The following is a 14,655-nucleotide window of genomic DNA, read 5'->3' as shown; positions in this document are numbered from 1 at the left end:
ACAACACCAACAAAGCTGCACGCTCCAAGTATCTGCTTCTAAATCCAGAAATCGTGTTCTTGTACACGAAATTCCTTGTCAATATGACTGAAAAATTGCAAACAATTCCGTATTATCCATGGGTCTCCTCTAAATGGTAAAATGTATATTACTACAAAGGAAATGAATAAATAAATATTACTGATTATTTGTGGTACTAAATTGTATTCACATAGAATTTCTCTTTCCCTTATGAGAACTATGCTCTATAACAAATATATTTTTATTAGATAAACAGGTTTGAAGGAAAACTAATTACTGGATAATATCTATGTTCTTACAAACAACTGTACATATTAAAAAATGATTACTATCCAGTTCCTTGTTTTAAATTGAATTAAACTAAGTACATACAAGTAATAAATGCATGTCTTCAGTTGATTTTAATTTGAAATATAAAACCCCTCACCATCTTAATTAAGTATTTTAAAAATATTAGGTTGTTGCAGTTATGGGGTTAATTTACACTTTGGCAGTAGGACCAGAAACTTAACTCGGGGTTACTTTGTGCCATTCCTAACCTGTTCAAAGCTGATATAATTTGAATATTGGAAGCAAATCCGAAGCATATCCCGCTCACTTAGAAACTTCTGAATCAATTACCTGGTTATTTTGGTGCTATGAAATTTCACACAGTTTAAGCAACCCAGGAAAATCTTTAAAAACCTAAATTCTACTCCACTGCTACAGTGAAGTTATTTTTATAAATGTCTGCCATCCTTCCATTGTATTTTATTCGCGTTTCTTAGAGTCTGTGCAAATATCATAATTGCATTCCAAGCCATCTGATAAGTATAATTTCTTGCAATAAGTGCACATAATCACATTTCTTTTGAGCCTCCAGGCAGTGACATACAGTATAAGGATCTTTTTTTAGAACAGGCACTTTTGCTCAGTAAACACGATGCAACAAAGGAAAAAAAGGAGACTGTGATGCTGAAAATAAGTCCTGCTTTTCATGAGATGGAGAAACTTGACTAAGGAGTTATTTGTTATGCATATAACAGCTATATCAGTTTTTCACATACCCACATGATATAAAAATTTTCATGTAAAATATATGGGATTTATATTTAGTGCATATTACTTATATTTAGGCTCTCTATAACAACTCCTTCCTTTTTATTTACCTTTATCAGAAAGCAGGAAAGTGGGAATATAATTTCCAGGTAAGTAATCTATAACAAGTAGCCCAGCCTAGTTCCCAATGTAGTGTCCTTAAAAATATTCATATAATGAAAGTTGTACATATCATTCTGACATTACCTTTTGAGAGTCCTATTGACCGATAGCTGTGATTTCTAATGTAGACAATTAGTGGATAGAAATATGAGTAGTTTAGTGTTGTATTGATTAAGTTCCTATTGATTAAGCATTTAGATTTTATATTTAGACTATGAAGGGGTACCCCCCAAAACCAAAATTGCACTGGGAAGAGTGAAGTTTTTGTAGTATGCTCTGAGTTGGTGCATCCAGTAGCGTCACCTAGGAAGATTCTCTCTGGTCACAGTGAATTTTTTTGTAAAAGCTGTTTCACTTGAACCTGATTTTTTGTGATGGCCAATTTAAGAGAACAGCGTGTGGCTTTGAAATTTTGTTTTCTGTTCAGGAAAAGTACTGCAGAAACTGTTGTGAAGTTGGACACAGCTTACAAGGGCAGTGCTAGGGGAAAATCTCAGGAGTATGAGCGGTTTTCTTATTTCAAAAAGCTTGCATGTCGACCGATGACAAACCTCGTCCTCAAACCAACATCCAACAACTTCCCAAACAGATGAAAATATTGACTCCTAGTGAATTTGGAGTATGACCCACCTAGTCAGCCTGTTAATCAAGCTTTCTAGTTAGCTGTTCTGAAAAGATAATGTAATAGTATGTGACAAAAAAGGCCAGATTTTGGCAGACAGGGACTGGTTTTGCAACCATGACAATTCTCCTGCTAATGAAGCCATCTCAGTGCATCAGTTTTTGGTGGGGAAAGCAGTACGCCTCTCATGCCCCATGCACTGTTCTCACCTGACTTGGCTTGGTGCAACTTCTTTTTGTCTCTGTGAATCCAGAGGGACATGGAAGGACAGCGATTTGACTATGTAGAAGCGGGGGAGAAAAAACGAGGGAGGTGCTGTCAGCCTTCCAAACAGATGAGTTTGAAAAATGTTTCCAAGAATGGAATTGCAGATTTGACAAATGTATTAAGTGTAATAAAGAGTACTTTGAAAGTGATAAAGTTATGTCATAAAAATTTTTAATATATATATTTTTAAATAATTCCATTTTGGGGGTACCCCTTCATACTCATTTTTATTCGTGAGTGCACAGATTTGTTTATCATATAATTATCATAAATATTTTAATTAAAATGTTTTATTATTAAAATAATTATTATAATATACTTATTCAATACAGAACATCTGATTGCCTCACTTTTAATTGAAAGTCTATACTCGTCTAACATTCCTACTTTAGCTACAATTATATATATATATTGTAATATAATCAACTCAGTATTATTTTAGATTCAACTTGCTGTCTTTTAAATTGAGGGCTCAATGATCTTCCCATAAATGCACTGTGTAACTAGTTCTAATTATTCACTCAAATATTAATGTTTTTTAAAGGTAGTGCCTTTTAGTACAATGATTTGAACTGATTTTACAATATTAAGATTATTGTTTTGTCACAAAAGTTGTATCCTGGCATGAAATCCCAATTCACTTTAAGCAGGCATTCTTCCAAAGTGTAGACATAGAGATATCCCACAGCATATTTATTTCTAGCAATATGAATATATCTCTGAAGGCTGGAATCCATATTTTTTCTCATGGGTCTTAAAACACTCTGGTTAAGTTTGGACATTCCAATAAATAGTGATGCTTTACACTTCAGACAAGACCAATTAGGCAATGGTGTATTTTAAATCCACCACTGTCTGTCATTTGGTTTTATGTGACAGTGTATACATTGCTTTGATGCTGGAAGTCATGTTTGGGTGTGTGAAACACTAACAGCATCACCCACAGGTAAGAGAGGTTTCGGTGGAGCTTTCGGACTATGACAGACTCAAAAGGAGGCAGATGCAATTCAGCTCGGAAAAATGAACCATGGGCAGCTTTACGAATGACAGTGACACATTGTCTAATACAGTTCCAGAAGATCAACTGTCAGGTTGTAATCCAACATTGAGCCAAGGAATTACTGATGAGTGGATTGCAAAAGTTGGAAACAAGGCGACTTAGGAGCTGGAAAATGGAGCCTTAGTGGTAGAAAGGATGCTGAAGAGTGTCTGAAGGAATCTTGCAAGAGCATGAGGAGTTGGTCAACATACACTGTTCAGCAACATCGATGGCCAGCACCCATGTGGACCTCGCCATTTGGAATGCACAGGGATGAAATCTGCATTTGTGAAAGGAGAATGGAGACGCTCAAGAGCATCAAGAGGACTATGTCAAAGGAGAATGAAAAAGACAGCGGAGAAGCTCGACCTCATCAGAACAGTGCCAGGGCTCAGTTGAAGGGCAGATGATCGATTGCTGAAGATAAAGACATTTTTTAAAACCCAAGAGAGTCAAAGTGCAGTCTTGAGTTGTTCGTAAAATGAGAAACCATCTCAAGGACCGTTTTAACACATTGTATGTAATGACTGAAAACAGACGCGATGTGGGATGATGTCACGTACTTCATACAGGAAGAAAGCAAAAATTATTTTAAAAGATAGGTATAGAGAGAACAAAATCATTGTCAGAAGAGAATTTGAACCTTGGTCTTAAATGTAGAGTAATTAAAGTGAAAGAAATGTAGCGAAGGTGGATGAAATGATGAAATAAAGGAGCTGAACAAAAGATTTCAACTGAGAAACCAAAGTAGAATGTGATCAGGAAATTTGCAAAGAATTGGAATAGGACAATAAAAGGAAAGAACATACTTTACATTTTGTGATTGTAAAGTATGCGGCATTCTCTTGGTCTATGCACAGGTTCAACAAGAGCACAAATAAGTGTTCTGGAATATATAATTTTTGCAATATTGCCAATAGTTTGTTATGATCCACAGTCAGAGGTTTTTGTATTGTCAATAAAAAGCAAGTAAGTATCTTTCTGGTTTTCTCTGCTTTTAGGTAATCTCTCTCTCTTAGGTAATCTCTATCTATCTATCTATCTCTCTTTCTATCTCTATCTGGTATAATTACACACTGTATCCCTAGTCCCACATTCTCTTCAAACCCTGGTTTGAATTTCTTGCAGCTCACTGCAGTTATAGCTATTTTTAAATGAGCTTCAACAAAAGGTTACTGTGATGTGCTATGGATGATATATTTGATTATTTCTACATCACCTTGGCTTGCCTTTCTTTGGAATTGGCATAAGTCTGTATCTCTTCCAGTGGGGTGGCCAGGTAGCTGCCTTCCAGGGTTTGGCGCATAGACGGGTGACCACTTCCAGCGCTGCACTAGCTTCTTCCCTGCGAACATTCCAAGGCACCGTCGACCTTCCTTTAGCGCCATGAGTTCTTGTTCACACGCTACCTCCCCAAATCGGTACGCTGATCAACTAATATGACAAACGGGATTGTATGAAGAAGAACGTAACAGGAGGATTGGAGGGAGCTTCACTAACAGCCTGAGATAGGCAACTGGCATAACCTTGCCTACTGAAGACAAAGCACCTTTGAATCACTTGCTGATGAAAAACAAACATTTCAGCCTTCAATGTAGACTATGCTCAACATGAAAAAGCAACCATCTTCATAACTGGACCAATAAGCAATATCATGATAAATTGAGGAAAGATAAGGGTTTACTTTGATTTGGATCCAAATTCAATATCCAGTGCAGAAAGCAATTGATGTATACCAGTGGTTAAATCTGCTACCAAAGAACTCTGTAAAGTGTTTTAAAAAATCATAGATGTCACTTTGAGGACTTTGGTGCACCTGTCCCAACCTATGACATTTTCAATCTCCTCAGCTTACAAAAGCTGGTCAATGAATAAAGAAGACAAAAGAAACATAATCCATTTGAATTTGGGGGCCAGCAGAGAATGCTAAACCCTGGACTGCCAGAGGAGTGAACAACTCTGACTTAGAAAAAGTGCGCTTGAAGTAAAACTCTCTTACTCAATGCCATGAAGTCAATACTGACTCATAGCGACCCCTGTGGTTTCCAAGACTATCACTTTGGGTTTTGAACTGCTGACCATGTGGAACGCAGCCCAACATATGACCAATACACCACCGGGACTTCATTCCTAGAAGCCAAGAGCATAATATTTTCTCACATAATTTGGATATGTTATCAGAAGGAACCGATCCCTAGAGAGGGCCATTAAGCTTGAGAAAGTAGGATCAGCTAAAAAGAACGTCCTCACTGAGATCACCTGACGCCGTGATGTGACAATGACAATGACCGTGAGATTGCTACAGGAACTGGCAGTGCTGTGCTGTAGTGGACCTCGGAGCACAATTACTCCGAACTGACTATACCTTACAACAACACGCATTACATATAAGACCTATTCATAATGTAGGGATGATATTCCCTTATTTTCTAATCAATATTTTCAATAAACCAAAGAAGACAGTGTATATTAAGCTGCTTTTTACTCTAGATGCCAAAATTGAGTTAACATAAAAATATCCTAAAGTTGTGAAAGCATTTATAGCAATTATAACAAAGGACTGCCATGTTTATAAAGAGCATTTTAAAGAGAAAAAAAGTTCACCTGATTGATTGATTAGTTCTACATAAAACAGATAACCAATCAAAAGAAGGAAACAAAATTAATATTATTATATAATGATATTTAAAATAATTTCATGTGTGTTCTTTTATTTGTTTATCCTATCAAGAGAGGAAAAATATTTGTGATGGAAACAAATAATACCACTGAGGGTGTAGTAAAACCAAACAATGTTCTAGCGTATAGTACACATGAGAAATATTAGCTGCTCCTGTCTTACTAGAGCATTATCATAGTATACTTTATAAAAAGCATACTTCGCTAATCTGCAGTAAATGTCCCGACATCGATCAAATCATTCTCAGAATCACAGCTAGAGAAACAACCAGAGATTTAGAGGGAGATGGTCAGGATGGTTATTACAGCATTCTCTATATAAGTTCTCAACTGGAAAAACATTCCCCAGAGTGGAAAACTTAAGTGAATTTTAGAAAAACTATTTCATAAAACTTGTAACTTCTTAAAAGTATGTTTTTAGATTATGATAGTAATAGGAAAAACAAATAGAAAAATAGAACATTTAATTAGGTGACCTCCATTATATACATGTCCATAATCTGATTTTAAAATGCATGAGAATATATCAAATAGTAATAATTACTGTCTCTCCCAGACAGAATATTAAGAGTAAATAACTTATTGTTAGCTTTAAACACAGGAATGTGGTAAATATTTTATTGTGTTAAATAAAAAGTAATAGTTGTTTTAATGAGACTGTTTAGATTTTTTAACATACCTAGAATAAAAGCCTCTTCATTTTTTATTTGTTGCTTATGTAATATAAAATTTTGAGAAAAAGTTACATGGGTGTTTGTTATTAAAAAAACATCATACACATGTTCAAGATATCAGTCTCACAAGCACATAAAAAGTATTCTTTTTTGGTTTTTTTGCTTTATTATTTTTTTTACATTTTATTAGGCGCTCATACAACTCTTATCACAATCCATACGTATACATACAACAATTGTATAAAGCTCATACGTACATTCTTTGCCCTAATCATTTTCAAAGCATTTGCTCTCCACTTAAGCCCTTTGCATCAGGTCCTTTTTTTTCCCCCTCCCTCCCCGCTCCCCCCTCCCTCATCAGCCCTTGATAATTTATAGATTGTTATTTTGTCATATCTTGCCCTATCCGGAGTCTCCCTTGCCCCCCTTCTCTGCCGTCCGTCTCCCAGAGAGGAGGTCACATGTGGATCTTTGTAATCAGTCTTTTTTGTTTTATACCATATCAAAATCTACATTTTTTTCTCTTTAATGGTACATGAAATCCACAATCACTAATATTAAGTACTTTAATGCAGCTTGATATTTATCAAGATAAATTAATTATAGGAATTAAAATCATTGAGAAATAACGATGATCTACCTTCAAAAAATCAAACAATCTGAATAGGTAACTTGAATTCCATTAAAAAACAGCACACAAGTACATTCACTTACCAATTAAACAATATAATAAATAGTTAACGTGATAGGATATGTATTATATGAATACAGATCATTTATCATTTTACTGTAAATTTCAAGCTATTTGAAAATTAAAATAATAAATACAATTCATTTTTCTAATTAGCTTTCTAGGAGAAGTAGTTTAATTTTAAGATCATTTATTTTCTGCATTGCTTTCTCATAAGTGTGCCACATAGCAAACTTCTCGAGGGCTTCCTGTGGTTGGGACTGAACTTGATGATGGAGTTATCCATGGTCTGTTGCATTGTCATGTGAAGGAAAAATGGAAAGCAAGGAACAAGCAGACAATTACTCGTATAAGTTATGCTTAGAGAATTAGGCCAAGAGACCCGATGGAGATGATAATTTTCTATTTCTTCCCTTTATGACTTTTCTAATTGGCATCCAGATTGATGTAGCTAGTCATACATAGATCCCTTATTAACACCACGAAATTAGTCCTCTGAAAACAAATGGAAGGAAGCAATCTGAGGTTCATAATATACAAAGTACATTAAATCTGTAAATCTGTCCCTGCAGCTTCCTTCCGATCACTCACTTGTCCCTCAAGATCAGTGTAAGGGAGGAGGCAAACAAATAGAATATGAAACTCTCTAGGGAGACTAATTAGTCACATGTTTTGAATGTCTAGTCACACAATAACTCATTTAGCATTAAAAGCATGTTATGTGTACACTTATGTCCAGATGTTTGTCCAAACATTTCCTCATTTAATCTCAGGCTTCGCTACGTATCATCAGCCTTAGCTCCATTTACTACTGCTGAATAAAATCCATATTAAAGCCGTCTAAAAGGATGCAGCTCACAGATCCATGGATACAATTATTGTGATGTGTGCCTTTCATACTTCAGAAGAAATTGTACGTTGCCCAGGATGATTGATTGATTACTGCCTTTATAGTTGATTTTGTCATTATTCATTATTTCCTTTGTCAAACAGACCCATACTCTTCTTCACAAAACCACCCAGTCCTGTCTCTCTGTAAGGAAAGTAGCTGCCGATGGCTCTGAACACCCCGCTATGGAAGCGTGTAATGATAGCCCTTGGCACAAATGGCTCCTTAGAAACTCTACAAGAATGGAAGTTTTAGAAAATATTCTTGAGAATTCTACTAATTACTTTCTCTAATAGATTTTGGAGGTTGGTGCTGCAAACCTTGTGGTATTTATTTTCTATGTTCATTTATTGAAATCTGAAAGCTCCTAGGAGATGAGGTTAAAAATGTAATTGTATATTTTCACTATGGAGTTATCTTTCTATCTATTAATTCTTATCTGTTCCCTAATTTAAGCCTGCATATATCATGTCATGTAATCTGTCATTAATGAATATACATGTTTTCCATCTTTATTTATTTTAAATTCATATATGTATGTACGATAATGTACTTTCCCATTTGGTTCTTGTAAGGCTAATTTTAGCATATCTATATTAGAATAGATTTTTAATCAGAGCTGAAAATGATTAATCAAACTACAAGTAAACAAACAAAACCTAACATAGTTCCCTCAAAAGACTTATATGCAAAAACTGAAAAGATTTAATTTTGTTAATGTTTAGCCTTATCCTACAGTTGAGTTTCAAATACAGCAGATCTTTTATAGAGTTTGTAATTATTTTAGTCTGTAACGTTAAGGGGAAATGCACTGTTAAAAAATAAAGAATAACTAAGATATAATTTTCAACAATTTTTGAAGTAAATGCTCTCTAAGCATTTTTAGTGGTTGGTTAAGTGATATAATTATAACAGCAAAGACATTTTTAATAATACCTTTTGTCTCTAACTTATTACCCAATTTATGTTTTTCATAAGCAATAAAATGAATTATTGTTCTGTTCAAGTAAAAAACAGGTCTGCACTTACTATGAATAAAAAAATAAATATGTATCCTAGTTCTTTGTTTTAAGGAGTTTATTTTACAGTAAATAAAAGGAATTACATTTTGAAATTCCTTAGTATGAGGGCATATGGGAGGCTAGGGGTGTACTGTGGTTCAAATGAATCAAATAAGGTTATTAGAAGACACAATTGAGTTTGAGTTATTGTAGAAAAATTGGGAGTCTGAAAGTAGAAATGTAGAGGATGTAATTCTAACTGCTTAGAATAGAGTTACTTTCACTAGAAGGTCTCCTAATATAAAGATGAAAAAGCTGGGTAAGTCCTGCCCTTTTACACAGAGAGAATTGTGTACTGTGGAAATTTCATATATTAGCTTAATGCGTCTGCAAGGTAATTATAAACCTATTATAATCAAGCCAATTCTGTTATAACAACACTAAAGGACAGAGTAGAACTTGTGTTCCTTAGGGATTCCTACAGTATAAATCTTTAAGGAAGTAGACAGTAGACGTGGCTTAGAACCACTGTCCAGTCCAGTGTTTATCCCACAATATAAACCACCCAGGCTCCTAGCTCAATCATGGCTGGCAGGTATGGTTTACAGCTTGTGGTCTTGATGGTTTTAAAGTCTCTATTCCCAGTGACCTCTGTGTAGAACTGCTCCATAGGTTTTTCTATCCCCGGTGTCACAGTCGAGTAATCAGTGAACTGCTAATTTAAAGGTTGGTGGTTCAAACCCATCAGAAACTCCCCAGTAGAAAGATGAGACTCATCAGCTCCTGTGAAGTCTCAGCAAAAAAGGATGGCTATAAGTGGGATTGAATAGATGACGGTGGCTTTGTTTTCGTTTAGGTCACCTCAAAGAGAGGCCACCACTGGTCTGTCAGTAAAGTCAAGTCTGTAAAGTGATTGGCAGGCTGTCAGAGGATGGGCTAACGCAGTGGCTCCAACAGTGGGCTCAAGCATAGGAGCAATGATGATGGCACAGGACCAGGCAGAGTGTCATTCTACTGGGCATGGGGTCATTGGAGGTCAGAGCTCAGGCCATGGTACCTACCAACAATAACAATGGAGCAGATTCTATGCTGACATTGGCTAGCTTTGAACCACCATCTTTTCTATTAAGGTGCACAATTGGTGCCTCACCTGCATTCTTCACTGCTTGCTTAGGCTTAAATAAACGTCCAGTGTCAGAAAACATCAGTCCACTCAAGAGAGTACTAGGGCAAAGAGCACAAAAGGGGAACTGCAGCATTTCCCAAGTGAATTGTGCATCCTTCTAGTAGGCCAAAGCAAAAGGATGAAATCCACACTTGACTGGTGTGGAAACCAGCCTGCTAGATAGCTTCATATTCACTGAGGACAATAGTTTTTGTAATAACTTTCAGGAATTCAAGGAAACACGAACAATTATAAGAGTATCTGCACTTCGAGAAACTCCTCATTTGACTTGCCAGATGTACAGTTTATATTTAGAACCTTTGGTGGCACAGGGGCACATATTGGACTGCTAACCAATCCAAGGCCAGCAGTTCAAAACCACCAGCTGCTCCCCTGGAGAAAGACAAGGCTTTCTACTCCCAGAAAGAGTTACAATCTCAGAAACCTACAGACACATTTCTATCCTGTTCTAGAGGGTCTTTTGAGCTGGAATGGAGCAGTGAGTGCGTGCGTGCGTGCGTGCGTGAGTGTCAGAAAGCAAGATGCAATTTGAGTCAGAGGGCGTTGTTAGCGTAAGTACTGTTTCCTACAAACATAATTAACATTTGTACTCTTGCCAAGGGTCCAAACCTAGATATTTCAGTAACTAAAGTTTATATTTTTAAAGCAGAAGGAAAGGGATATTTCTAAGTTTTTCTGACAAAGAATCTCTTTCTTAGGGTGGTTTGAGAGCTAGCCCATATTTTCAAAGGGAATGAGTGGAAAGGCAGACATTCACACTCAGGCCTGAGTCTAAAGTATCTGCTCTTTTTCCTATGCCGCACTGAAAATATTGCTTTTGGTAGATTATCTTTTTCATCTATGACTTTTTTACCATTAATAAATTCCTACAAGGAAAATACTTGTGAATACTATTGTTACAAAGAATACTTGCTAGATTTTAGCAATTATTATTGTTTAATAATTGACTAGGAACCTGCCTGAGTGACACACTTAGTTGTTTTCAGCTCATCTAAAAGGGAGTGGTTTGGACCCACCCGCTGGTTCGTATCCAAAGGGCCATCAAGTCGATTCCAACTCAGAGACGCTATACAATGATCCTATACAACAGGACAGAACTGCCTCTCTGGATTCCTGAGACTGTAACCTTTTCTGAAATATTCTTAATATGCTTGAATGATTAAATGGTATGTCAAGTGCATGCCAATGAAACTATTTTTTTAAAAATTACAGCCAAGGAAACCCTAAGAAATAGGTCTCTAGAACACACTATATCTCCCTGAGTCAGGGCCCAACTCAGTGGCAGCTAACAGCAGTAACAGTACAATTAAGAGCACATATTCAATTTGATCTTTAATCAAACCCACTAACTCCTATTAGAGGCGATCCAATTAAAGTAAGAAAAGAGCGGTGCTTCTTGGAGCAGCTCCGTGGGCAATAGCATACTTATGTATAAGAAATCACAAAATTGTTCTTTGAAAGGAACTAATAGAAGCAAGCAAGGCTAAGTGGCTTCTGGGAAGGAAGATGTACACACAAAGAATATCAGGTATGTAACACGGATGTAGAATGTTTAGTAGATATTAGCTAGAAATTTTTATTAAAAAGTGTTGGTTTGGGTTCGTCTTTTTTTTTTTCAAGTTGGTAGCTAGTTCAATATAAAGTATCATAAGAATAAATCAACCATCTTTTTTACTATCTTTGGCCATTTCTTGTTTTCTCCAGTTTTAGGATTAGAAAGTTTAATTCAATGTATTGAAAGAACAATGACAAAGGCTTCAATCTTCAAATCTCTTTCATATCTAATAACTTGACTCTTTTAATTTCCTGCTTCTTTGAGATTAAATATCTTCTTCCTAAGGTTATTATCTATTTTTCTTTTTTCAGACGTGTATTCTAAGGTAGTTTCAGTCCTAATCCAAATGACAATAATTTTGCATGTATTTCCCCACAATTTTTATTGAGCGCCTCCTGAAATATTTCTTTTCATTCCATTTTCATGTAATATCAAGAGACAAAATATATACTTGTCCATCTTTAATTTCAGCAGTTTGCAGTCGAAGTCTATGGGGTGCTTGTTTTCAATATGTGCCTCCAAATGCCCTCCCACACGTTCATCTCCTTCTATACCAGGTGGAGGTTTTTTCATATTATTTAGTCCTAGACATTGTCCATAAAACGTGGCTGGTATACCTAGTACACAGAAAGAAAGCACAGTGATTTAAATATATTTCTAAAAACCAAAAATATTATTTCATAATATAAGGGAGCACCCAAGAGAAGTCATCTAATAACTGATTAGCATGATGCAATGACCGGAACTGCAGCTCAGCATCTGAGTCCAGAGAGGATGATTATTATTAAAAATTAAAATGTAAATCTTGCATGTAAAATATATGACCACCACGTGTCTGTCTTTATTTGATACAGGGTTATATTTTTGAAGATCTTTCATAATATAAACCAAAGTATAATGAGCATAGTCTGAAGTAACACAAATTATTTGTTGCTATGATAATCACTCTTCCACAAGGAATGTCTCACAATCACAAATGCTATGGTTTGTGGAGTGTATTGAAATAAGAACAGTACTAGAAGTTTCATGCATTTGGGTCACAGCTGTGACATCCATTTGAGCATTTAACCAATGGTTACTGAATAACATATGCCTAAGAAAACCAGTCTATTTAGGAAGCTTGTTAATATTTGCAGCCCTCAACTGAACTCTGAGCTCACAAATAGGTATTTTGCAAAGCAGCCTGAATTCTTGGCAGCTAATGACAAATGCCAGCCAATTTCTTTAACCATCTGGAAATAAAGGTGTATTAAACAATGGTGAAACCATAGCCGTTGGAGTTGTGTAATAATTCATTCAGAGACACCTGTTCACAGTTTTTGATACGCACAGTTTGTTATACTAAAGTAAAACAAAGCATTGAATCGGATGTGCAAGGGGCATTAAAAACGATCAAGCTGCACTGATTATTGGTTATCTTTTACAGAGACTCACCTTGAGACATGTGAACAGTAACCAGTGTCTTGATGAGCCTTCTGAAGAAGACAAAATGGTGCCTACCATGCAGAACTGTAGTGGAAGCAGATCCCAGCAATGGCTGCTGAGGAATATGACCTTGGGGACATGAATCTTGAAGACATTTCCCCCAACCCATGGAAGTGTCTACACTTTTCTTTTCCATTCTTTCAATTAGGAGAAAATATTAACTTTACTTAATGGAAAGTTTTAAAATCCTTTTAGTATTCTAAGACACAGCTGTTTATAATTCATTTTTAGGAATGTTTGCTTATTTCCCTACTGAAATTTGTATCTGATAAAGAAGCACATCAAACAGTACAAATAACAGCAATTATTAAACATTGCAGTTATTAAACATTGCAACAACTTGAAAAAATGAATTGTGTTTGTTTAAAAAATGTTCAATGCTCTCATCTCATAGGGTCAGTTGGGTGTTATTTTAATATTTATTGTCCCTTATCATAATGATTGAGAGGCCATGAAAAATACCTTATAAAATATTTTTGTTATGCTATATTATCAATTAGTTCATAAACACTTTTGTTTCTAATGGACTTTCATGGAAAAATGTTGAATTTACACATCAACATCAGAGCTACATCTGATTTCTCAGCACTGACTTCATCATAAGAATAAGTTCCCAGTGTTGTGCCAGGGAGAAAAATAAATCAGATTAATAACACAAAGCATCCTTACAAAAGCATCATATTAAAACAAAACCAAAAAAAGTAAAAGTGAATTAGAAATTTCAGTTACATTTAATCAGAAGTTAAAGGGTCATTGAGTGGAGAAAGATAACACTAAAGAGTAACAATGGGATGATTTTTAAGAGCCTCTAGCTAGTTTGAGTCATTCTGAACACAGGATGATGTGAGAGAGCCATGTGAGTCAGAGAGAAGATGCTGGAAACTGCTTCGTTAACCACTCTCTCCACCTCATTTGCATGTGCCTCCTGTCGGAGAAGATAGAGGCTGATCGTTGAACTCCAAATTTTAGTTCTCTTGCATTTGAAAATCAAGTTAGGTCACCATTTCCATTTTAATTCTTTGTTTAAATAAGAATGCATTATTATTAGAATTCCATCCATGTACTGTGCCATCTAAATATTTCACGACCATAGGAGATCATTCAATGTAAACTCACTAAACATCTACTCTAATTAAAATTGCTAGATAGTATTCACAATAAGTTATAACCCAAGGAACACAGTGTGGGACTAGTGCTACACACTCTTCTTCTATCTTAAAACAACAAGAGCAGAAGACAAGGAAAGCGAAAAAAAAATACCAGGGGGATTTTGATCAATAAATTTCTGGGTTCAGCAGCATTTCAAATGCCATTAGCCATAAAATTGTGCTGCTCACCACCTGTGA

General features: G+C 35.6%; 1 protein-coding gene across 4 annotated transcripts in view; it reads left to right on the top strand.

The window, feature by feature from the left end:
* GALNT13 (polypeptide N-acetylgalactosaminyltransferase 13) overlaps nt 1-13,539 on the top strand; it is a 540,793-nt gene extending 527,254 nt beyond the window's left edge. For 2 of the 4 annotated variants that reach the window (XM_075529413.1, XM_075529412.1), the window contains one exon: nt 13,251-13,539. In XM_075529413.1, coding sequence (XP_075385528.1) covers nt 13,251-13,391 — 141 coding nt within the window. In that variant the 3' untranslated portion in view covers nt 13,392-13,539. Of the gene's footprint in view, nt 1-8,186; nt 8,376-13,250 lie in introns of those variants that run through there. The other 2 variants (XM_075529411.1, XM_075529410.1) reach the window with 2 other exon arrangements.
* The last annotated feature ends 1,116 nt before the right edge of the window (nt 13,540-14,655 follow it).

The sequence above is a fragment of the Tenrec ecaudatus genome, chromosome 13 (genome assembly GCF_050624435.1).
Source record: "Tenrec ecaudatus isolate mTenEca1 chromosome 13, mTenEca1.hap1, whole genome shotgun sequence".
NCBI lineage: Eukaryota > Metazoa > Chordata > Mammalia > Afrosoricida > Tenrecidae > Tenrec > Tenrec ecaudatus.
Note: the sequence above shows the minus strand (reverse complement) of the source record. Positions and strands in the feature narration are given on the sequence as shown.